The sequence below is a fragment of the Poromitra crassiceps genome, assembly GCF_964638095.1.
Source record: "Poromitra crassiceps genome assembly, chromosome: 29".
NCBI classification, from domain to species: Eukaryota; Metazoa; Chordata; class Actinopteri; order Beryciformes; family Melamphaidae; genus Poromitra; species Poromitra crassiceps.
Genome location: NC_139641.1, coordinates 11048470 through 11075225, shown reverse-complemented (window position 1 = coordinate 11075225; position 26756 = coordinate 11048470). Strand labels below are relative to the sequence as shown.

General features: G+C 45.7%; 1 protein-coding gene across 1 annotated transcript in view; it reads right to left on the bottom strand.

Moving 5' to 3' along the window:
• stk40 (serine/threonine kinase 40) overlaps nt 1-26447 on the bottom strand; it is a 57283-nt gene extending 30836 nt beyond the window's left edge. Inside the window, exons 1-6 of the mRNA XM_083662532.1 lie at nt 26269-26447; nt 19477-19600; nt 18013-18098; nt 15617-15760; nt 9439-9663; nt 7140-7192 (exon numbers count right to left, since the gene is read on the bottom strand). Of these exons, the coding sequence (XP_083518658.1) occupies nt 7140-7192; nt 9439-9663; nt 15617-15760; nt 18013-18098; nt 19477-19591 (623 nt within the window). The 5' untranslated portion in view covers nt 19592-19600; nt 26269-26447. The remainder of the gene's footprint in view (nt 1-7139; nt 7193-9438; nt 9664-15616; nt 15761-18012; nt 18099-19476; nt 19601-26268) is intronic.
• Nucleotides 26448-26756: the final 309 nt, after the last annotated feature.

The following is a 26756-nucleotide window of genomic DNA, read 5'->3' as shown; positions in this document are numbered from 1 at the left end:
CAGACTAGGAGGCCAAATCTGATGTGTGAACTTTAGTAACCTATTAATGACTTTATCCAGATTGGTTTTATGAGTCTGGACGCTCCGAGTCTGATTTGTGTCACTTGTCCCAAACCACATACGGAGGTAGTTTCCAATCTGCTTTCGACTGATGTGACTTGAGTGCGGACGCGCAGATCCACCAAATCTGATTTGAACGTCACTCGCAACTCGTCATCAAATGCTTCTGTGCAGGAAAACCACGTCACCAACGTACGTATTTACTGACGCCCACGTCGTTACCATAGCAACCCATGCAGATAGGCTGTTTAGGTCTGGACACACAGATCCGACTTGAGAATCAGATTTGTGGCAGTGCGGACACACTCCCAAATCAGATTTGGGAAACCAATCAAGATAATGATGATTAATGACTTTATCAGCAAATCGGATTTGCCTGTAATGTGAACACGGCCTGAACACAGAGAACTAAAAGTCCATTTTAACACGTAGTCGTCGACGGCCCTGATTTTTATTTACCCAGTTATAAATGACGGCTTTTATTTAATTTTTTTTTAAAATGCAGGAGTGATTCATATGTGTGCCGTTAGTAGCTTGCAATTAACGCAGATGATGTGTTTTGAGCAACTGGTTATCATGTTTGTTGAATGCCAGTGTGATTCGTTGTGCCATAAGTCTGTATTGGGCTAGTCGTTCAATGCTCCTTATCAAAGAATTCCACTCTGGGACCCGTTTCCACTTTTCTGCATTTTCAGGCCCCAAGAACGCGTTCCCGTGTAAAAGGAAGGCAGTACGCTAAAAAAGTTTGGCGTTTTATGCAGGGAGCGTTGCCGTGTAAACGCCTAAAGGGGACGTTCACACCATAAGTGCTTTTTTCAGTCAGAACGCTATGAAAATCATGTTGAGAGCGCTTCCATTGTGCACAAAACACACCGCACGGAGCGTTTTTTTTTGCGCTTCGTTTTATTTTCCCCTGCAGTCGCGCGCGCTAGAGTTGAGCACACAACGACCACACGGACGGTAGCCAGCAGGTTTTGTCTGTTTGATGTTGTTCACTGTCAACATGAAAGCCAGATTATTGCCAATTCTGGCAGCGGCGAGGTTGAGGATCCCTGTGGGAGGAGAAAATGTACAAGGAGTAATATAAAGACGAGCGGCGCGCTTTTCCTCCAAATGTTCCAACTTTTTCAGCTTTAAAATGCCCAGAGCGCTCCGCCAAGAAGACGAGACGCCAACCAGCGTTTAAACGCCAGGTGCGTTTCCTGAAAGAGGAGCACGTCTAGCGCGTCCTTACAACAAAAAACGCTTTTGGTCTGAACGTCCCCTAAGGATGGCTATGCGTCTCCATGCAAACGCAACTCAATCAAGGCAGAGATGCTCACAAGTCATTTTTTACAAGTCCAAGTCAAGTCTCAAGTCTTAGAGCTAGAGTCCAAGTCAAGTCTCAAGCCTTAGAGCTAGAGTCCAAGTCAAGTCTCAAGTCTTAGAGCTAGAGTCCAAGTCAAGTCTCAAGCCTTAGAGCTAGAGTCCAAGTCAAGTCTCAAGTCTTAGAGCTAGAGTCCAAGTCAAGTCTCAAGTCTTAGAGCTAGAGTCCAAGTCAAGTCTCAAGCCTTAGAGCTAGAGTCCAAGTCAAGTCTCAAGTCTTTGAGCTAGAGTCCAAGTCAAGTCTCAAGTCTTTGAGCTAGAGTCCAAGTCAAGTCTCAAGTCTTTGAGCTATAGTCCAAGTCAAGTCTCAAGCCTTAGAGCTAGAGTCCAAGTCAAGTCTCAAGCCTTAGAGCTAGAGTCCAAGTCAAGTCTCAAGTCTTAGAGCTAGAGTCCAAGTCAAGTCTCAAGTCTTAGAGCTAGAGTCCAAGTCAAGTCTCAAGCCTTAGAGCTAGAGTCCAAGTCAAGTCTCAAGTCTTTGAGCTAGAGTCCAAGTCAAGTCTCAAGTCTTTGAGCTAGAGTCCAAGTCAAGTCTCAAGTCTTTGAGCTATAGTCCAAGTCAAGTCTCAAGCCTTAGAGCTATAGTCCAAGTCAAGTCTCAAGTCTTTGAGCTAGAGTCCAAGTCAAGTCTCAAGACTTAGAGCTAGAGTCCAAGTCAAGTCTCAAGTCTTAGAGCTAGAGTCCAAGTCAAGTCTCAAGTCTTAGAGCTAGAGTCCAAGTCAAGTCTCAAGTCTTTGAGCTAGAGTCCAAGTCAAGTCTCAAGTCTTAGAGCTAGAGTCCAAGTCAAGTCTCAAATCTTAGAGCTAGAGTCCAAGTCAAGTCTCAAGTCTTTGAGCTAGAGTCCAAGTCAAGTCTCAAATCTTAGAGCTAGAGTCCAAGTCAAGTCTCAAGTCTTTGGTCACAATTCCAAGTCAAGTCTCAAGTTTCTTATGGATGAGCGTTCTATCATCTGCTGGATGCCATCCAGTCTGCTTAGAACACTGCAGCTAAAACTAAGGAACTCAAAGCATGTACTGTATTATCCTCACTCCTTTATCTACTAGAATACATTATCAGCATTGATTGGATGACATTATTATTAGTAGACCTTTCCTTAATATTAATACACACAAATAAAGATTGTTCACAAGTCCCAAACCTTCAAGTCCAAGTCAAGTCTCAAGTCTTTGAGGACGAGTTTCAAGTCAAGTCTCAAGTCACTGTGTGTGTGAGACTTAAGTGTGACTCAAGTCCAAGTCTCAAGTCCAAGTCCCCATCTCTGAATCCAGGAAGTCAATAGAGCTCAACAGAGTCACAGTGTGATCTAGATCAGTGGTTCTCAAATGGGGGTCCGTGGCACTTTGCCAGGGGGACAGGTTTTCAAGTATAAAAAAAAAAAAAAAAAATGTAATTAAAAAGAAAATGCTACATGTTACTTATTCCTTCTCAAACTACTTCCTACATGGTGCTAGTCTATCAAAATATCTTGGCTGTCATTGATTGTGTTGCATAGTGGTTTTCTGTACTGTTGACAAATTGTGATATTGTAAGTCGCTTTGGACAAAACAAAAGCGTCTGCTAAATGCGTAATGTAAATGTGATGTAATAAAAAATATATATACGGTATATATTTTTTTTTTGCAAAATCTTCATAGTTCAACGAAAATAGTTTATGCTTTAAATCTAAAATGGTTCATGGATTACATTCTAATAACAAACCTATCAAATTAAAAGTCAAGCACGTTACCGTGGAAACAATTAAGCTTAGCCCAAAATCACAAATCAGAATGAGGGGGTCCCCTGTATATTTTGTATATATCTTGTAAGGGGTCCTTGGCTGAAAAACATTTGAGAACCTCTGATCTAGATGACATCCTGCTTTCATAACAGCTGTGCTCTGAAGAGGAAATCACATCATCGTCTCCTAAACTGCTGAGTGTGTTGACGGTGCATTTCTCAACGTGACGACAAGCAACCGGATGGAAGAGAAGATGTTGGGAGTGGTCTTCCTCTCCACTGATCATGTTCTTCCTGCAGAGGTGGGGACTTGGACTTGAGTCGCACTTAAGTCTCACTCACAGTGACTTGAGACTTGACTTGAGACTCGTCCTCAAAGACTTGAGACTTGACTTGGACTTGAGTTTTGGGACTTGTGAACAATCTTTATTTTTTTTTGGTGCATTAACATTAAGGAAATCTATACTGATGTCATCCAATCAATGCTGATATTGTATGTTAATAAAGGAGTGAGGATAATACAGTACATGCTTTGAATTCCTTAGTTTTAGCTCTGCAGTGTTAAACAGACTGGATTGCATCCAGCAGATGATAGAACACTCATCCATAAGACACTTGACTTGGACTTGCCCCTCAAAGACTTGAGACTTGACTTGGACTTGAGCTCAAAGACTTGAGACTTGACTTGGACTTGAGCACAAAGACTTGAGACTTGACTTGGACTTGAGTTTTGGGACTTGTGAACAATCTTTATTTTTTTATTTTATTTTTTGTGTGCATTAACATTAAGGAAATCTATACTGATGTCATCCAATCAATGCTGATATTGTATGTTAGTAAAGGAGTGAGGATAATACAGTACATGCTTTGAATTCCTTGGTTTTAGCTCTGCAGTGTTCTAAACAGACTGGATTGCATGTAACAGATGATAGAACGCTCATCCATAAGAGACTTGAGACTTGACTTGGACTTGTGACCAAAGACTTGAGACTTGACTTGGACTTGTGACCAAAGACTTGAGACTTGACTTGGACTTGAGCTCAAAGACTTGAGACTTTAGCTCAAAGACTTGAGACCTGACTTAGACTTGCCCCTCAAAGACTTGAGACTTGACTTGGACTTGAGCTCAAAGACTTGAGACTTGACTTGGACTTGCAAAAAATGACTTGTGAGCATGTCTGTCTTCCTGTACTGTACAGTCATGCACAGACTCAGCCAGGGTGGAGGGGAAGAGGAAACATGACTCAGCAGCCAGGGTGGAGGGGAAGAGGAAACGTTCAAGAAAGTGACGTTCAAGACAAAACTAAACAAAACGCAGACGAGAAAAGTGAAAAGAAAGGAGCCGTGACAAAAAGGATAACACGAGAGAGCAAGAGCAGAGGGTAGAGAGAGTGTGTGTGTGTGTGCGTGTGTGCATGCGTGTGTGTGTGACGTGCATCGTGGTGTGAGTCAGTCCTGAGCTATGGGGCCGTTGGCAGGCCTCTCCTTTGTCTCCAGCTGGGACGGAGTGTTCCTCTTGTCTGCTCCCGTCCCCTGGCCAAAACACTCCTGTTTCATCACCAACCACTGGTGGGGACACCAGGCTCTGTGTGTGTGTGTGTGTGCGCGTGTGTGTGTGTGTGTGTGTGTGTGTGTGTGTGAGAGAGAGAGAGAGAGAGAGAAGATAAACTGGGCACTTGACATTTCAATGCATTGGACTCACACATGCAGGTGATGTACCACGAGTGACTGAGTAGTACTACAGAGACAAGCCGGTGAGTCTGCACACTGCACACACAGCACGTGTGTCTGATGCCAGCAGCACACACGTTGTTTGAATGTGAAGCTGTGTGGAACCAGAGAAGGAGCAGAGTGAGTGGAGTGAGTGGAGTGACCTGCCTGTGTTGCTCATGCAGTCCCCACAGACAGGGGGTGCAAAACTCACCAGGGGTGGAAAAAGATGACAAAAATGTGAACTGGTGAACCCCTAGGTTCACCAGGGGATTTACAGTTGGATTTACAGTGATTTTAGAATGAGGATATAGGGGTAAAACTCACCCTAGAATGAATGTAGTTTCACTGCTACATTAAAGAGGCCATTTACACCTGGCGTTAACATGTGTTTTCTGTGATCAGATTGCAATCAGATTGTGTTTTATCACTTGAAATGCCAGGTGTTGTAAACACCCCCAAAACGCATTGAAGAAGGATTGCAATCTGATCGGCCAAACCACCTCCGGAGGTGGTCAGGGATGCATTGTGTACACATTGAACACAAGTGTAAATGCAATGTGTCCTCTCAATCTGGATACAGCAACTTTATGCGGATTGAGAGGACACCCATTTCTGCAATCTGATTGCAATCAGACTTCCAGTTGGATATTTTCAAAAATAAAATGATTCTGCACAAGCAAAAAAGCACACAGAAGCCATTGAAAACGTTTTCTTTTGGTATTTCCCTGCCTTTGTGTTGTGTGCATGATGCGGGGGGAGAGATCTACACGAATCACACAAACGACCTATTTTGGATTCAAAACGGCGAATTTCGCCGAAAAGGTGACAAGTTTGACATGCAGACCTCTGCTGTGACAACACGTGTAGCAACGAGAGAACACAGCTACAGCTTGAACTCTGGTAAGAAAAATACACATGAGCAAAACACAGAGGCACCCTCCTCCTCCTCTCTCCAGCAAAGCAGTGGCACGTTCTTTGCTCTGTTTTGCAGCACAGCCCAGTTCCTCCTCTGCTTCCACATCTCCAACCATGGGAGATGAATCATCAGGCCTGACTCAACACAGGCACGGAGGAGCCCAGAGTCAAAACGGAAGAGAGACCAGGGCTCCACTTTCGCTATAGCTGCTCTCACTCTTGGTCTGAGAACTTGACCTCCTGCTTGGGGGTTTAAGGCCAAACTGCACACTGGATACGGGGCTGCTGGGTGCTGGCTGAGACCTCTCACACACGTGGCCCGGGTCTAAAGAGAACGCTTTACTGGCAGACTGAGTTGGAATGAGCTGCTCTAAGATGAGTTATGCCTACCCCACACTACAGGATTTTCAAATCCTTGAAGATTATAAAAATCTTGAGAGCCCACACACTACAGGACAGAGAGAGCCGATTTTTTAACATTTCAATCTTGGGACACACACACAATCGCGTCTGTTCAAACGCAACCCCACACACTAGAAGATTATGCCGAAGATTCACATTGGAAGCAGGGCTCGACGTTAACTTTTAAAATGCCTATTCAGTGTGCGCACCGGGTGTAGTAGTAGTAATAATGATAATAATAATAATAATAATAATAATAATACATTTGTGTCATTTCGTTTTCTAAACAAATCTTATTTTTTGTTTTTATAATGCATTTGCACTGAAAGGATTTGTTTAACTAATATTTGCGCGGACAGCCGCGTCCATTCGGGGTGTAGGCCTACTGTGCACGGCCAGGCGAAAACTGTCTGCACAGGTGCCTTGTGGAGGGGCGCGTCTGCTGATTTGACTCACTTTTCCGTGCGGACACTCGCCGATGCGGGAAGCTGAGAACTAAGCGCTTGTTGTAGGCTACATGCTTTGCAGTATATAGCATTAGTTTTCCGTCCCGTTCAAAGACGCACGGGTATTTCACCTCGATGACAATTTCCTCATTCTTTGTTTCTGTGCGGGGCTGCGGGCGGACCAGATTATTTTGCGAAAAACTGCTACTACTGGCTCTCTGCTCAAGATGCAATCGCCTGTCGGGTTGTAAATATCTAACATGTTAGATATGCCCGATTCACAATCGGGAAGAGGCAGTCTTCCCGATTGTGAATCTTTGAACCCCACACACTACAGGATCATTTGGGAAGATTATCTGCCCGACGCGCTTCAAATCGGGAGCACCCCCGAGAAAATCGGGAGGGGGGAATCTTGGCCATAATCTTGCAAATTATTTATTTTAATTAATTAATCAGCTGTCCGGGGCCCAATGAGAGAGATGGATGGACTGACTGGGTTGATAAAAGACTTGAGTTTGATCTCACCGTTTGTTCAGCACCATGTTGCCCAGCTTCAGGTCTCTGTGCACAATGTTTTTCTGCAGGCAGGAGAGAGAGAGAGAGAGAGAGAGAGAGAGAGAGAGAGAAGAGAGAGAGAGAGAGAAGAGAGAGAGAGAGAGAGAGAGAAGAGAGACAGAAGAGAGAGAGAGAGACAGAAGAGAGAGAGAGAGAGAAGAGAGAGAAGAGAGAGAGAGAGAGAGAGAGAGACAGAAGAGAGAGAGAGAGAGAGAGAGAGAGAGACAGAAGAGAGAGAGAGAGACAGAAGAGAGAGAGAGACAGAAGCAAAAGAGAAGATTGGTCAGATTGAGCTCAGTGATTCACTGTCATCAAAACAAGCTTTCATCTCGTTTCCTGGGAGTGGCACACAAACATGTGAAATGACTCATCATCAGAAAGGACTGGTGCAGTGCCCGTTCCCCTCTCCCCCCCCCCCCCAGTTCCCCTCTCTACCCACCCCGCACGCTCCCGAGACCCTCCTACGACCCGCCTCTGATACCAGATCGTAGCCTAGTATCAGGGGCGAGTCGGCCCCCCTCCCCTCCAGAGTGCTGTAACGTAGCTGAGCTAAGCGAGTGGGAGGAGGCGGGGGAGCCAGAGAGAGAGACAGGCAGCGAGAACACATTATTATTATATAAATAGTCGATGTGAATGAGCGAGTGAGCAAACGTCACGCAGTTTCACTTTTTCCAAATGAAGCTGGAACCTGCTCCGTGTGTCGTCAGCCAACAGGCTGGATGCTGGCTTTGCTCTGCAAAGCTTCGAGCAGCAGCAGTACACCACCGTCAAAATATACTCAGGTATTTTTGGACACGAGGGTCATCCTGCTTCCCGGTAGTGGACATCGCTAGGTAGGAGATCTGGATCTGGTTGCATTCATGACAGCAGGACCGCAATGTCAACACAGAATCCAAGCAGTGTCAAGTCAGTCAGTATAAAACGGAAACTTCCGGGTACTAGGGGTGTCAAAAATAATCGATTATACGATGCATCGCGATGCGGACCTGCACGATTCTGCATCGATTCACAAATGTCAAAAATCGATTATCAAAAAAAAAAAAAAAAAAAAAAAGATTATATAATCAAATAAAATATAATGGCAGTACATGCAGTTGTTTATTTTAATTATGGATCATAATACAATGCAATTCCAAATGCACTTTTATTTTAAAAGTAGCCACACAGTGAGAAAAAAGAAAGTGAGAAAAAAAATCATGTGTTCGGGAAAAAAAGTGATGCATCGATAATCGTTATCGAATCGAATCGTAGCCCTCTGAATCGTAATCGAATCGAATCGTGAGGCCAGTGAAGATTCACAGCCCTACCGGGTACAACCTTCGCAATAATGGCAATTAAATAAAGTAAATGCACGTGCAATGTTTTGGTGTGTGAGCCGAAAGATACAGAACAGAGATAAACTGGAAGAATATCTGCTGCCTTTGAAAAGTCAATTTTAACCCGTAGTGAGTGGACCGATCTGATCTGTTTATTTTGAAGGTAAAAACGTCTAGCTTCCTGCATTCGGTATATTTCTAGCAGACCTGTTTTCTTTGCAGCACTTGAGGAGACTTGAGGAAATCGATGCATCTGGGCGTGAGTTGTAGGGGTTGTTTAATTAATTCGCGTTATGCGCAAACGATTATATGCACGAACGTTAGCGGGCAGTTATCACCCATTATGAATTTTTTAGAAACTTGTTATCAGACTCTGCATGTCGTGCTAGTTTGTTGAATGTCAATGCTCAGGGCAAGCAAGCCCTGAGCTGACCCGGAGTTCATGTCTGAAAGTGGCATATGTTAGGCCATGTTCAGACTAGGAGGCCAAATCTGATTTGTGAACTTTAGTGACCTATTAATGACTTTATCCAGATTGGTTTTATGAGTCTGGACGCTCCAAGTCTGATTTGTGTCACTTGTCCCAAACCAAATATGGAGGTAGTTTCCAATCTGATTCCGACTTGAGTGCGGACGCGCAGATCCACCAAATCTGATTTGAACGTCACTCGCAACTCGTCGTCAAATGCTTCTGCGCAGGAAAACCACGTCGCCAACGTACGTATTTACTGACGCCCACGTCGTTACCATAGCAACCCATGCAGATAGGCTGTTTAGATGTGGACACACAGATCCGACTTGAGAATCAGATTTGTGGCAGTGCGGACGACACACTCCCAAATCAGATTTGAGAAACCAATCAAGATAATGATGATTAATGACTTTATCGGCAAATCCGATTTGCCTGTAATGTGAACATGGCCTTAGTCTCCCTCGATCGAGCTAGATGTTACCTTATGCAGGGCCTCCACCACACGCACGACGTCGTAGAAGATGACGATGGCCTCGCGCTCGCTCAGTCGCTTCTCCTTGATGACGTAGTGCTGGAGGTTGATGAGGTCGGCCGTCTTGTCGCTGAAGTCGTGGGCGCACAGGCAGTCCAGCACCAGGCAGATCCGCTTCTTCATCTTGCGCATTTTGTTGGCCTCCACGTCCTCCACGATGTCGTAGGCTCGGTCCTGAGAAGAGACAGCAGAGATGAGTGTGAGTTAGTACGTCGTCTGCGGGAAGAAGGCACTTCCTTTTGTAAATTGACGGAGGAGCTACTGATGCAAAATATTTCCGGTGCATTTTTCTAACAGCCTCAAATCAATATCATAAATTGAGGCACCCAGGAATGCGTCGAGTGGAATGGATTCCTGTAGCGTACGAGCTGATAAAGCTGATTCATTCAACTTGGAAGGACACAGACTTAAGCTGGGGAAAGGCCATAAATCAATAGCTTGTGTGGAGCCATCTCCAATGTGAAGGACACGCCCACCCCGCCAAGGACACGCCCACCCCTCTACACCAGGGGGGTGAAGGACACGCCCACCCCTCCACACCAGGGGGTGAAGGACACGCCCACCGCTCCACACCAGGGGTGAAGGACACGCCCACCCCTCCACACCAGGAGGTGAAGGACACGCCCACCCCTCTACACCAGGGGGTGAAGGACACGCCCACCCCTCCACACCAGGGGGTGAAGGACACGCCCACCCCTCCACACCAGGGGGTGAAGGACACGCCCACCCCTCCACACCAGGGGTGAAGGACACGCCCACCCCTCCACACCAGGAGGTGAAGGACACGCCCACCCCTCCACACCAGGTGTGAAGGACACGCCCACCCCTCCACACCAGGAGGTGAAGGACACGCCCACCCCTCTACACCAGGGGGTGAAGGACACGCCCACCCCTCCACACCAGGGGGTGAAGGACACGCCCACCCCTCCACACCAGGGGGTGAAGGACACGCCCACCCCTCCACACCAGGGGGGTGAAGGACACGCCCACCCCTCCACACCAGGGGGTGAAGGATACGCCCACCCCTCCACACCAGGGGGTGAAGGATACGCCCACCCCTCCACACCAGGGGGTGAAGGATACGCCCACCCCTCCACACCAGGGGGTGAAGGACACGCCCACCCCTCCACACCAGGGGGTGAAGGACACGCCCACCCCTCCACACCAGGGGGTGAAGGACACGCCCACCCCTCCACACCAGGAGGTGAAGGACACGCCCACCCCTCCACACCAGGGGGTGAAGGACACGCCCACCCCTCCACACCAGGGGGTGAAGGACACGCCCACCCCTCCACACCAGGGGGTGAAGGACACGCCCACCCCTCCACACCAGGGGGGTGAAGGACACGCCCACCTCTCCACACCAGGGGTGAAGGACACGCCCACCTCTCCACACCAGGGGGTGAAGGACACGCCCACCCCTCCACACCAGGAGGTGAAGGACACGCCCACCCCTCCACACCAGGGGGGTGAAGGACACGCCCACCCCTCCACACCAGGGGGTGAAGGACACGCCCACCCCTCCACACCAGGGGGGTGAAGGACACGCCCACCTCTCCACACCAGGGGGTGAAGGACACGCCCACCCCTCCACACCAGGAGGTGAAGGACACGCCCACCCCTCCACACCAGGGGGGTGAAGGACACGCCCACCCCTCTACACCAGGGGGGTAAAGGACACGCCCACCCCTCCACACCAGGAGGTGAAGGACACGCCCACCCCTCCACACCAGGTGTGAAGGACACGCCCACCCCTCCACACCAGGTGTGAAGGACACGCCCACCCCTCCACACCAGGAGGTGAAGGACACGCCCACCCCTCTACACCAGGGGGGTGAAGGACACGCCCACCCCTCTACACCAGGGGGGTGAAGGACACGCCCACCCCTATACACCAGGGGGTGAAGGACACGCCCACCCCTCCACACCAGGGGGGTGAAGGACACGCCCACCTCTCCACACCAGGAGGTGAAGGACACGCCCACCCCTCTACACCAGGAGGTGAAGGACACGCCCACCCCTCCACACCAGGGGGTGAAGGACACGCCCACCCCTCTACACCAGGGGGTGAAGGACACGCCCACCCCTCTACACCAGGGGGGTTAAGGACACGCCCACGCCTCCACACCAGGGGGGTGAAGGACACGCCCACCTCTCCACACCAGGAGGTGAAGGACACGCCCACCCCTCTACACCAGGAGGTGAAGGACACGCCCACCCCTCCACACCAGGGGGTGAAGGACACGCCCACCCCTCCACACCAGGGGGGTTAAGGACACGCCCACGCCTCCACACCAGGGGGTGAAGGACACGCCCACCCCTCCACACCAGGGGGTGAAGGACACGCCCACCCCTCCACACCAGGGGGTGAAGGACACGCCCACCCCTCCACACCAGGGGGTGAAGGACACGCCCACCCCTCCACACCAGGGGGTGAAGGACACGCCCACCCCTCCACACCAGGAGGTGAAGGACACGCCCACTTCTCTACACCAGGGGTGAAGGACATGTGCATGGTTGCGTGTTGCACAAAAAGATCGTATATACGGAAGATGAACACTCCAACTTACTTCTTGACAGCTTTCTTCTCGCCAATTCTCAATGGCTTCCTTGTTTTGCTCAGGAGTACAAAAAAACTTGAACTGGCGATTTTTTTTACATTTGTTGTCTGCGCAGCCCCACCACACAACAGCTTTTAGCTATGTTTCATTCAAGGAAAAGTGTGTGGAAATGAACGGAGCTTTTCCCCCCGTGATGGGCGTGGCCTATTTCATGCAGTGTCTCTATGACTCAAGCCACTCTATCGATTTCTGGATCAGGTTGTCCGTTCTGTCCGAGCCTCTGAAAGCTTTTCATTATTAAACGGTTCTCTCACGGTGGAGAAAATGCACCATAATAAACCCAATCAATATCGCAGGTCTTATATGAATCAGAGTGCACGGCTCAATGCTGCTATTCTGAGAACACTGGCAGAGTGGAACTGACAGGATATGAGAGAGAGATGGAACAATAACAGAGTTAGAAGAGGCAGACGAGGCAACCTCTCCGATGAAACAGCGCCTCCGCAGGAAAACGAAGGTCACCGACTGGTCTAATGACAAGGCTCACCTCTGCCGCTACTTTTTTTTTTCTGATTTTTTCCCCCCATTTTTTATCCCCCATTAGTGCTAATTTAATTTATTTATCCTGGTTGCTGCTCCACCCTCTGCCGATCTGGGGAGAGCCGAAAACCGGCTCCATGCTTCCTCCGAGACATGGGCAGTTAGCCAGCCGCTTCTTTTCACCTGACAGAGGAAGCTTCACCTGGTAGGACATAGCACGTGGAAGGTTCACGCTATTCCAACCAGTTCCCCTCCCTCCGAACAGGCGCCCCTAACGACCAGAGAAGGAACCACATTAGCAACCAGGATATTGCATGTTTTTGGTGAAGGGGGTTCCTATATGAAGGAAACCCCCGGGAGGCACGGGGAGAACTCCACACAGAAAGGCCCTTTTGACGACCCCACCCGGGCGGTGGGCACTCGAGGACATGCGGACGGGCACGCATTCCTTCAGCGCTCACAGCGTCCCAGGTGGGAATCGAACCCAGGTCCTTCGAGCTGTGAGGCGACAGAGCTTACCACTGCCCCACCGTACCCCCCACCTCTGCCGTTACTGACGCGATGAGAGCATGTTCTCACTTGTACTTGCCCATTATGACATCTAGGGCTGCAACAACTAATCGAGAAAATCGATCAAAATCGATTATTAGATTCGTTGGCAACGAATTGCATTATCGTTTCGTTGGGTCACAGAGCTAGATAATTATCGAAACTTTTATATTCATCTACTACGTCGTGACTTGCTGTGTCTGTCGCGCAGCTGCCTACTTCCTGTGTCGCCGACTGACTACGTCACGTGTCGTCTCCATGGAGACGAGTCGGGAACGCCGTGGCGCTAACATGGACGGAGGCGGCTAAAACTTTTCAACTCGATTATCTAAAGGATGGGAGGACTTCACATTCTGTACAAGTAAAAAGTGTGTTCGCTGCAAACTATGTGAAATCGACCTTGCATGGCGCGGACGCACCACGGTAACGAGGAGGACAAAGTAAAACGTAACGTAACTAATGTTAGCCATGGACGACTGGGCCTCAACCATGGGGGGGCTCTGCAGCTTAAGCAGGTTAAGCTGGTCAACGTTACTACAAAATCTTTCAACGAGAAACCTGTTAACACTTAAATAGTGATTTACGATGTTATTATTACTTATTATTAGTTATTATTACTTATTATTAATTATTACTTAATTAGGCTAATTGTTTAAGACAGCTCTGGTCCATTCAAGCGGCACTTTTTGTTTTCGAATACAATTATTGAAATAAAATCTGCGCATTTATTTTGATCCGATTAATCGATTAAATAATCAACAGATTAATCGATGATAAAAATAATCGTTCGTTGCAGCCCTGACATCATGACATTATGAATTGAATATTGAGTGACAGAAACTTCTCCATGGTGATGTGGTCATATTTAGCATCCCCGACCATAAAGAGCGCTCGCCCACACAGGTGCTGAGTAATAGTGCCTCATCTACAAGACAAAGTCTCTGGTGTTCTCTCCATAGCCCTTTGACATTTATGACAGCCGTTAATGATTTGACTGATTGGAAAGCATTAATATGCTAAATGCCAGTAGAAATGTAATTACCGTAAATTTCGGACTATAAGCCGCGGCTTTTTCCCCATTTTTCGGCCCTGCGGCTTATATAACGGTGCGGCTTATCTATGGATTTTTACAGCTAACGGCCACTAGGGGACCTCCTAAATCTATGGATTTTGGTACGGGAGACAGAACGAGAGCAAGACAGACAGACCCTGATTGGATGATGTTGCAAAAAATGTGCCTCGCGACCTGCTTGGAGCACTGTGCCACTACGCTCTATCAGCCACTACTGTAAAACACCCTCCCTCCTCTCACCCTCCCTCGCTCCGGGGGAAAAATGGCGGCGATTGAGCCAGAAAGACAGTCTGAATGAAATTGAATGTAACGTTCCCAATTTTATGTATTACATTCTAAAAAATTAACGGCAACATTTTGGAAGGCTAAGCCACACAACTAGCTCGTTGTAATCTAACATCATGCTTCAAAAGATGGCGAACTGGCTGTGTTACGACGATGAGGGTAAGGACTCAAAACGGTCTCCGCTGATAAGACATTAAAACACCTGCGGCTTATAGTCCGGTGCGGCTTATGTACCGTATGTAACAAACATGCAATTTAGCTGCTGCGGCTTATATTCAGGTGCGCCTTATAGTGCGGAAAGTACGGTAGTTGCCAACAGTCCACAGTAGGGTTGTCAAAAGTATCGAAAAGTAACAATACTGAAAATTTGAATCGGATACAATACTCATTTGTAACAGGTATCGACAGTATCGAAAGTATCAATACTAAAAAATTTGAAATGGATACAATACTCATTTGCAACAGTTTTGATACCATCAGCGCTTTCTTTTAATGACAAATCACTGATTTTTCCCTCCCTGTCATTGGTGGGTATCTGTTGCTTCAACAAGCTAAACGTGTTCTGATAGGCTGATGGCTAGAGCAGGGCCAGAGCCGCATAATAGAAGAGTCCCGACATCTCCATTCACTCCAATGGACCAGTTTTTTACTCTCAAGAGTTCCAGGAAGTAAGGTCCTGGATTAAGCAGCACTGTCGAGTTGCAGCAAAATAGACAGTTTGTGTTGTACTCTGAAAGGGTTTTTTCCCCCTTGAATCAAATTGTACATTATCAGCTTTATTTTAGCATGCAAAAGTAGCGCGAGACCCATTCCTGGCTGTTCATTGGCTAATGAGTCTCGCATTTTGGTCCTCCGCTGACGCCACTCTCTCTCTAGAGGACACTAAGCAGGGCTAATCTGCTGTCTAAATTCAAAGTTTTATCAGGTCTAGATTATGCAGACGTGTGCGTCTGTCCGTCCATCTGTCTAACTTTATTTTTAATTATGCCTCTTGATGTGTCATCATCCCCCCTTCCCGTGGTATCGAAAATGGTATTGAGTATCGATATTTTCCTGGGGATCGGTATCGAAGTAGAAATGATAGTATCATGACATCCCTAGTCCACAGGCTGGTATCTACCTGGAAGAGGCCGTGGTGGTGCACCACCCCATCCTGGTTGTGCAGCAGAGAGAGGAGGGAGTATTCCGTGTGCAGCAGCATCTTCCCCTGCCTCTCTTCCTGGGTCTCCGCGGCAGAGTCCACTCGCTCCTCCAGCGTCAGGATCTGCCGTAAAGGTCAGAGGTCACAAGACAAGGATCAGCCAGGGGAGAAAAGCTTAAAGTCGAGCTGAACCCAAAAATGACTTTTCTTTTCTTTTAGTTCAAATACCTGGGTATGCAGTGCACCTATTTAATAATGTATGCCAAAAAAAAAATCACAAAGATCTAATTTACCGGTATTTAGTTTTTCACACTTTTTCACATCAAAAGTAATTTTTTTAAGATTTCATTGATAACAGTAATTTACAGTTTGCTGACGTCACCTAGTACTATCAAATTTCTACCCCATTTCAACCAATCATATCACGACACGCAGCTGTCAATCAAATCTTCATTTCAGGATAATTTTCTCTTCCAAATGAAGGGGAAAATGGCGCCTAGTGCCTGTCATCTGGCAGAGTTTCTAGCCCATAAACTAACTACTAACTTGACCAATTGTTAGAAACATGAACAAAAAACAAAAACTATCATCTCTAAGAATGCAAAGAAATGTAACTGGCTCGTTAAAAAAACGCGCATTCCAGGAATATCGTATTTACAGAAATAGCGTAAAAGGCGCGCGCTTGAGAGCGTGGTAGTCGGGGGGTCTCCCCTCGGAGATTCCAGGCGGGCGGGCAGCACCCATGCATCGGATTGTCCGCTCGCTCCGCACGAAGCAGGTGGCTGCCTGGTACTCCGCGGATCCCACTCGCGTAGCACGACAACACGCTGAATCCCACCGGATTTGGGGGTGGAACACGCCAGGATTGGCCGATGCCAAAGCCAGTCGACGGAATTGTCAAATCAAATCATCGACACCGTATATGGTCCGCCTCTCAATTTGTTTTCAGTCTGAAACGGACTCGGATGCACGTGACGAACGGGTTCGCCTCGACTTTAACCGTGCAAATATATTGTGGGAAATTGTCAGTGCCACACGATACTGTGGACATTTTCAGTGCCAAGTAGGAAACCTCCGATTAGCCTTTACCAAGGGGTTACATTCCAGAGCGGGGGATGGCTAAACGAGGGGACGGAGCTTTGGAACGGTGGCACATGTCCCAGTGCGAGCGAGGTAAACACACGGTGCAGCGCAGCAGACACTGAGGCGCTGTTAGTCACGGGTACGAGGGAGGGGTCATGGAATGACTCACCACGGGGACGCGGGGGTTAAAAGTTGACATTCCAGGTGGGGCGCTACCTTTCACCCTGCTTTTCCCCCCAAAGCTGCCCCCCTGCGTAAAAGGGCATTATGGGATAGCCCCAATAAACAAATTGCCAGGGCTGTTGTTTGTCCCAGACTGAACCAGGGGGGCCATAAACCAGAGTACCAACAAAGCTGTGTGTTTAGGAAGGGCAAAGGTTCACGTGTCTATTGGGGACATCGTAGGCCTTTGTTTTTAAGGGTCTGCTCAAATTGCTATTGGAACTGTGAGCTGTGAATGCATTAGGGCTGGGTTAAAAAGAAAATCGATATATCGATATTGAATCGATATTCATGTGAAGGAACAAGTATCGATACATAAATCCCAGTATTGATCTTTTAAAATGCATTTTACAATTTTTTTTTTTTTTTATAAACATAGGCTATAATATTATGGTGTGGTAGTTAAAACATAGTTTCAAGTTGACGTTTATTTATGTTTGTAGTTGAAACAAAAACATAAATACTGTAGGCTACACGTGCATTGTGCATGCACCATGAGCCAGATGTACAGACCTCAAATCTGTTTGCACTATAATGTTTGTGAACTGTAAAATGTGCATGAGCTGTATTTATTTTATTTTATTTACAAAGCATTTATACTTTATGAAACACTGTTTACAACATGCTGCTGTTCAATGATTCTGTTGTATAGTGGAAATCTAAATGTGTTTGGCTTCTCACAGAAGACTGTAAAGAAAGAGACAGAAGACTGTAAAGAAAGATAAGATGTTGAATGACTATGTTGGTCATGTTTAAATAAAAAATAATTACATGATGTAACTGCTTGCTTCATGGTCAATTCTTAATGTAGATATTAATATTTTGTAATACTGCACCAGGTTAGAGGGTTCCTTGTACAATTTACAGCATTAGTTCTTTGAGAATCTCTTCCATTATCAAAGCAAAACTGGTATTGTAACTAAAATATCGATATCGTATCGGAAATCGTATCGACCTGGGACCTTGTGTATCGGAATCGTATCGGGAAGTCAGTGGCGATACCCAGCCCTAGAATGCATTGCTGTTGTCAGAGAGAGAACAGTGTGTGTGTGCCAGTCACACTAACTTACCTTGAGCTGATAGAAGTCGTCTGTGCCGTCTTTGCGGGCCAGACACTGCACGATGCTGGGTACAGGAGAGCTGCCCAGACGAGGCCCTGCAAGTGAAACAAAGAGGAACAACAGCTGCATGAGCAAAAGGCAAGACGACAAGCCCGGAGTGTGTGTTCTTCACTGCAAGTCATTATGGGCCCCGCATACGTGCGTGCACCCATTAACACCCCTAAGAGTGTGACGTTTTCTTTAGCACGCTGCATTTGCAAACAGTGGAGGAGGAGTGGTGTTAGTGACCAAACACACACGTTGTTGAGAATACGGGAAAGAAATAGGGGTGTCAAAAACAATCGATTATAAGATGCATCGCGATGCGGTCGCGCACGATTCTGCATCGATTCACAAATGTCAAAAATCGATTATTACAAAAATAAAAAAAAAGATATATATAATCGAATAAAATATAATGGGAGTACATGCAGTTGTTTATTTGGATCATAATACAATGCAATTCCAAATGCACTTTTATTTTAAAAGTACCGTAAATTCCGGACTATAAGCCGCACCGGTGTATAAGCCGCACCTGCAAAGTTGACTATTTTTTTCTTATATAAGCCGCACCGGACTATAAGCCGCGGGTGTTTTAATGGTATTTTTTTTTTTTTTTTTTTTTTGTGTTTTAATGTTTAATTACCATATGTAAGGGTTCATGCACAGAGGGGATTGTCAGGAAAGAGATGGCTGTTTGAGGAAGCTCCCATTTATTAACATTTCAACAAAACAACATAACACAACACCACCTGTGTTGTTTTTTACAGTGCACACAGTGTCATACAGTGTCATACAGTGTGGTGAAAAGAGGGCAAGAGAGGAAATTAAAACTTATTATAGTTATATAGGATTTATAGTTAGAAAGAGTGCTAAAAAAGAGAGATTTTTTTTTTTTTTTTTTTGAAAAAATCCATAGATAAGCCGCACCGTTATATAAGCCGCAGGGGCCAAAAAACGCCAAAAAACGCGAAAAAAGGTGCGGCTTATAGTCCGGAATTTACGGTAGCCACAGAGTGAGAAAAAATAAATCATGTATTTGGGGGGAAAAAAGTGATGCATCGATTCAAGATGCATCGAGATGCATCGATAATCGAAGCCCTCTGAATTGTAATCGAATCGAATCGTGAGGCCGGTGAAGATTCACAGCCCTAGAAAGACATACATTTTCTACAAGAGGGAGAAAAAACAACCTCCTGCAAACCTAGATTCCCAGTTTTCTAGTCGATGTCATGGGGATCAGAAAAATTCTTCACATTCTTGTCTCAGGAGTGCGTATGTACACCCCCCCCCCCCCCCCCCCCAAGCAAGCACATTTGTACACTAGACACATTCTCAGCCACACACACACACACACACAGAGCTCTGGAGCTGGCTACCATTCCCCTACTTTGGGGGGCTTGAGCTAAACCCCCGCTATAGCTCCCCCCTTACCGAGGACGAAGGGTCCGGCTCTCTTGCCGTTACTGCCTGGACACAGGAGCTTGCTGGCCCTGCCTGAGGAGGCCTCTCCGGCCCCCCTCTCCGACGAGCGCCGCTTCGACGACATACTGGAGCTCTGCAGGCGGGGAAATAAATCAGATTACATAGGATAAAGATAGTCCAGTTCAAGTGGTGGACATGTGACTTACGAGGACACAAACTAGCTCCCGCTAAGCAGCATCAGATCCAAAATAGCATCAACGCTGTAATCTTTAAGAACATAGCCCATAGCAAAGGGGTTCAGCAGTTAGTCCACCTGGCTGGTTGAAAGCAGAGTCATACCTATTTGTGCTATGAGAGAGAGGACAGAGAGTGAAACGGGGGTAAACTTCGGGGCAACTCCTCCCAGCCTATTTAAATACCCCTCCCACACATTTACCAACACCTCCGTGTCAATGCCAGGCCATTACTGCTGCATTCAGACTGATGGCTGCTGGTGTGGAGGGTCACACCTCAGATTCAATCTGCTCCGCGGCAGCAGAGCAATGAGAATGAGCCCAGGCTCTGCAATTCAAATGGCAAACGCAATTATGCAAAATGCATTGCTCCAACACCAGGGGTGAATTCTTTATGGTCAGAGATAGGGCTGGGTATTGGTTCAAAATTTCAAGAATCGATTCCGATTTGGTTAGTGATACTAAAACACGTTTTTTTAGCTGTAACCTGAATTACATGACTGTCCAGTTATGTAACACAGGGGTTCCCAACCTTTTTTGCGCCAAGGACCGGTAGATACATGGGGGGAAAAAGTTGCGGACCGGTTGTCAATTTTAATGGTTTTAGTTACACATAATTATATTTACTCACCAGGTGGTGACAAAGGGTAAATAACAGCCTTTTCATCTGTCAATAAAGACACTTTCACAATTATGCACAGTGATTTGATTTCAGCCTATATCATTTCTAAAAGTAGATATTAATGATCAAACATTTCCATTTATGTAGCCTACAGTATTTATGTTTTTGTTTCAACTACAAACATAAACGTCAACTCGAAACTGTTTCAACTACCACACACAGCCTATAATAGTATAGCCTATGTTTATTAAAAAAAGAAATTAATTAAAAAAAAATCGATCTCTGGACATATGAATCGATATCAAAGGATTAAAATAAAAATCGATTAAAAATCGGAGAATCGATTTTTTTAACCCAGCCCTAGTCAGCAAAAGCCTTTTCCGGATTTGCTTGTTTTAGCATTGCAACACATGCTCTGCGCGGCTTTAGCTTGTCCTGTTGCAACGGCCGTGCGTTCTGAAAATCCTCCCCGCCGTTAATCTGCGTGCTTTTATCTGGAAATCTGTGCTGCCGGCTTATCTGTCCGGTGTGACATGCCTTCATCTTAGCAAAGACATACGTGTCCTGACAGGGGCTGAGGCAAAGAAAAATGCCAAAGCTCTTACAAACTATGATAAGGAACTTAGATCTGCACGTGTTAGTCAATCATTTTACTGTGACACATGCCAGAAGAAGCAGTGACAAAGTGTGACACGTCCTGACACACGACCTAATATAACTGCCACAGCAGACCTGTGTCCCTGTGAGCTCAGGAGCGGGAGGTCGTCTTTTGTTTACCCAAAACTAGTTCCCCCTCTGCTTCCCGTAACAGGGAAGTAGCGGCATAGAAGCGAGACTGATTCACCCTGCTGTGGTACCAGGGTTCCCATGGACAGATACCAGGGTGATGACGACACCAGTAAGAGCATGAAATGTGCCCGTAAGCCTCTGATACGTCATCAAAACAATGCAGAGAAGTTACAGTTTGTGAAGTGAAAACACCACTGGCAGCGAGCAGTCGAGTGGACACACGGAACAGGCTGTGCCAGCTAGGGCTGGGTAAAAAAAAAAATAGATATATCGATATTGAATCGATATTCATGTGAAGGATCAAGTATCGATACATCAATCCCAGTATCGATCTTTCAAAATGCATTTTACAACAATTTTTTTTTTATAAACATGGGCTGTGTGTGGTAGTTAAAACATAGTTTCAAGTTGACGTTTATTTATGTTTGTAGTTGAAACAAAAACATAAATACTGTAGGCTACATGTGCATTGTGCATGCACCATGAGCCAGATGTACAGACCTCAAATCTGTTTGCACTATAATGTTTGTGAACTGGAAATGTTCATGAGCTGTATTTTATTTTATTTACAAAGCATTTATACTTTATGAAAGACTGTTTACAACATGCTGCTGTTCAATGATTCTGTTGTATAGTGGAAATCTAAATTTGTTTGGCTTCTCACAGAAGACTGTAAAGAAAGAGACAGAAGACTGTAAAGAAAGAGACAGAAGACTAAAGAAAGATAAGATGTTGAATGACTATGTTGGTCATGTTTAAATAAAAAATAATTACATGATGTAACTGCTTGCTTTATGGTCAATTCTTAATGTAGATATTAATATTTTTTAATACTGCACCAGGTTAGAGGATTCCTTGTACAATTTACAGCATTCGTTCTTTGAGAATCTCTTCCATTATCAAAGCAAAACTGGTATCGTAACTAAAATATCGATATCGAATCGTATCGACTTGAGACCTTGTGTATCGGAATCGTATCGTATCGGGAAGTCAGTGGCGATACCCAGCCCTAGTGCCAGCTAGAAACAGCCCAGAGTGAGGTGATCCATACCAAGAACAAGCCCGAGCATCTGGTAAGCTGTAAACGCTGCACTGACATGTGACTGACACCTGCATGAAAGTAGACATTAGGAGGTGAGGTGACAAACACCAAGAACCTGCAGAATATGTACACAGTCTTGCAAGTGAAACACACTCCGTATAGTTGGTAATATGCTCCTCTTCCTGTTTTAAAACTCTCTGGTTGTGCACCACTTAAGAGATGAAACGGTATGAAAATGTCACATCATGATTATAGTGACCAAAAGCATCACGGTTATAGTATCCCAGTATTGTTCAAATGTGCTGAACACCTTCAAAGAGCACTGATACATTGACATACTTTGACAGAGTTTCAAATTAGCAGGGCTGCACAATTAATCGAATATTAATCGTGAACGAGATTTTGGAACTTCCACAATCGTGAAAACAAGAAAATTGAAAAAATCAAGATCATCAAATGGAGATAAAACGTGCCGCATTGTGTTTAGCAACGTTGCTCTCATTTTGTCTGGTGGTGTAAATCCAGCGCACCCCTCTCCCTCACAGCGGTGCACTCCACCCCTCTCCCTCACAGTGGTGCACTCCACCCCTCTCCCTCACACAGTGGTGCACTCCGCCCCTCATCAAAAACCCAAACACGCTGTGGTGTGTGTGTAGATTCAGCTCAAATCCATTTATATGTTTAAACTTAACTTGGTAGAAGATGACAGTTGAAAGAAACCCAGTGTTATTATTTTTTAGTTCAATAAATGCATGACGTTCCCAAAGTCAAAGAATAAATCATGTTCAATAATCGTGATCTCGATATTGATCAAAAATAATTGCGATTATCATTTTGACCATAATCGTGCTGCAGCCCTGGCGAGCACTATGCACTTTGTCTTAGGATTTGGTGCAATTTTGGACACTTTCAATACACTGAATAACCAAGCAAACAGCGCTCTGTGTAGCAGCGCCAGTGACGATCACAGTTTTCAATGCTAATTAAAATTTGAGACTGTAATACTAAAACAGTCGGGAATTGTATCACGGTTTACCATTAAACCCGTTAATCCTTTCATCCCTAGGCCTGAGCACCACTCGGCAGTTGGCGTCTTTGGGCAGAGAGGATGTCGGGCAGTTGACAGATATGAATTGTCACTTCCATGATGAGGCTTTTTGTGAACCCAGACAGCAGACAGTGTCATCGTCATGTCTCCATCTCTACTAGTCATCATCACCCACTCAGTCTGATGAGCTGATCCTTTCGTGTGACAGCATTTAACCCATTGATACCTGATGCAGCATTTGCGTGTATATCCCTCATTTGTGTGTGTATCCCTTTAAGACCGCGTGACATGGTTTGCGGTCTTAAAGGGATACACACACAAATGCTGCATCAGGTATCAATGGGTTAAGGCACAAGCCAGAGTGACACCAACCAAGTCACACTGCTAATAGTAAGAGACAAGCCTATTAAAAAAAAAACCAAAGCAGATCGACTACTACATATCATGAGGCTCCAGGGCAGGAAACAACTGAAACCTTTTCTGCCCAGTGGCCAGTCAGTTGAACTAGGGCTGAACGATAAATACATAAATAAATGAATAAAATAATTGCAATTATTGCGACTGATACTGCAATTGTGATATGATTTGTGATATTACAGGGAGTTCAGCCCTAAATTGAACTATACCAGACAAATAGAGATGAAATGGGCACAGAACTAGCTTGTAGTTATACTTCTGACATGGCTACCTGCAATTCTACATGGCATGTGTTCCCTTTACTGTAAAACCCTTTTCATCTGTCAATAAAGACACTTTCACAATTATGCACAGTGATTTGATTTCAGCCTATATAATTTCTAAAAGTAGATATTAATGATCAAACATTTCCATTCATGTAGCCTACAGTATTTATGTTTTTGTTTCAACTACAAACATAAATAAACGTCAACTTGAAACTATGTTTCAACTACCACACAGCCTATAATATTATAGCATATGTCTATAAAAACTAAATCGACACTCTGGACATATGAATCGATAAAGAATTAAAATAAAAATCGATTCAAAATCGGAGAATCGATTTGTTTAACCCAGCCCTAGTATGTACTGCTGTGAACCCAGCCCTAGTATGTACTGCTGTGAACCCAGCCCTAGTATGTACTGCTGTGAACCCAGCCCTAGCATGTACTGCTGTGAAGCCAACTTCCGACACATCTCAAAAGCAAAGGTCAAAGCAACCAACTAACGCACATTGACCTAACTGACATCAGTGTGATGACAGCCCAGGCCTATATCCTTCTATCTGACACTAGTTTGCCTCCATGCACAGCTGATGATCTGGCAAGCAAGACTAATCTGCCTCTGACTGTACCAGAGGAGGGGGGGGGGGGGGGGGGCAAGAACAGATACAGCTTCTGAATCATCTCACACAAAGGAAGAGACGCACGCTGTCGCTGCCCGTGATAATGTGAGCTCCTTAAATAGTATTAGAACAAAACAACCACACAGGTGCCTGAAGATCCATCCACCCATGAGACTATTGTAGGAGCAGCGCTCGTCTGGCTTTGCAAGAACATCTTCATTGCAAAGTCAGATAACACCAGAATGGACAAAGAAAACAAATTACACTTGAGGTTGAGGAGGTACATAGCGTTATAAATGAATATACAATATGATTGTTAAAAGAAAATCTATGATAATCATAAAGCCAGTGAGGGCATGATCAAACTGATCCACAAGTTGATGAAACACAGGTCAAAGAGGTGGCCAGCTATCATCCAGTAAAGCCAATCTCTTGCGACAAGAGACTGCAACTTGCAACCCGAAGGTCATTCAATTCTGCCGCCGATTGAAATGTCAATCAATTGTGCCATCGATGCTCGCTGTGTGTCCTGCCTGAAGCTGTGTTCTGTCACAACGTCCTTGGCCCCATGACAAAACTGAGGCCACAAGGTCATATTGCAGATCAAATTAAGTACAATAAAGACACATTGAGGCCATTTAAACCTGGCATTAACGTGTTTTCTGTGATCAGATTGCAATCAGATTGTGTTTTATCACTTAAAAGTACAGGTATAAACACCTCCAAAACGCATTGAAGAAGGATTGCAATCTGATCGGCCAAACCACCTCCGGAGGTGGTCAGGGATGCATTGTGTACACATCATTGAACACAAGTGTAAATGCAATGTGTCCTCTCAATCTGGATACAGCAACTTTATGCGGATTGAGAGGACAACCATTTCTGCAGTCAGATTACAGAAAATGCATGTTAACGCCAGGTGTGAATGGAATCAGGCTGAAGTGATAAAATACAATCTGATTGCAATCTGATGGCAGAAAACGCATGTTAATGCCAGGTGTAAATGGCCTCAATCTGACTCCTAACGTGATACATTGTGGCAACTGACGCTGCAAACGAACAGAGAATACATTGCAAAGTTGTGCTCATAACCATTGTTCGGACTGACAATATGTAACGTTATTAATGTGACCGCCGGCGGTGTCATGCAGAGTTTTGCACCCCCGCCGAGAATTGCATCCCCACCTTCCGGGAGCATAATTATTGTAATTATTTATACAGGCTACTATGTTGCACCCACAACAATCACTAATGTTAGTCGCCCGCCTCGAGTCGTTTCAAAATGTCCACACTGATTGTAAACGCAGTCCGAATTTGGATAACACATATTACTAGCAATGCGGCGACATGACTTTTAACGCTAATATAACGCCAAAAGTGCAAATCTACCTACGACAAAGCTCAGTGCATTCCTCGGTTAAAGACGTTGCCACAGCAGCAGCAGCGGGCACACTGGCCACACAAAGAAGGGGCACGTATTGCAACACAACAAGGAGTTGGGTTTTCCATGCAAACTAGCGAAAGCAGTAACGTTAGCTAACGGCATTACGTTTAGCATAGCTAGATCATTTTATGTAGCGTTAGCAAACGTATTTTAATACGATAGCTAACAGCTAGCTAGCCAAGTGATCCCCAGCTGAAGGCTACTACAGAACAGCCGGGGGAGGCCATTTAAACAAAGTGGGTAACGTTACAGCTGGGTTAGCCGTGTGGAAGCCAGCATTAGCTAGTAGAGCTAGCAGTTAGCTACCCGTTTCTGCTCACCTCGAGCCAAACCGCCGGGTAAAGTCTCCGTGCTCTGGGTTACAGGACAGACATGTCTGGGGGTGAACGCCGTCGTGTGCGTTGTGGAGTTTGTTGCTCGCCGTTGGTGGCTGCTTGGGTTCAGCAGCTTGTTTCAGCCTCCGTTTAGCGAAATGAGCAATCAAGGAAAAGCCTCCCTCCGCTCTTCTCTTCTGATCGCATCTTTCCACAGCGACAGCGCCACCTGACAACGGAAATGACGCACACGATAATAACATGATTGACAGGTACGTTCAACCAATGCGACCCCCTGGTTTCATTCTAGCCCCCCCCCCCCCACCAGTAAATGATGATTGCGCACTGATGATGAAATGCTATAATGCATAATAATAATAAAAGCTGCAAAATGAAGAAGCAGGATTACATCATTGTTGTTACAACTAAACAAATTAAAATGCACCTTAGCCAAAACTGCCCTGACAAATGTTACAGTAATATTATATTAGTAG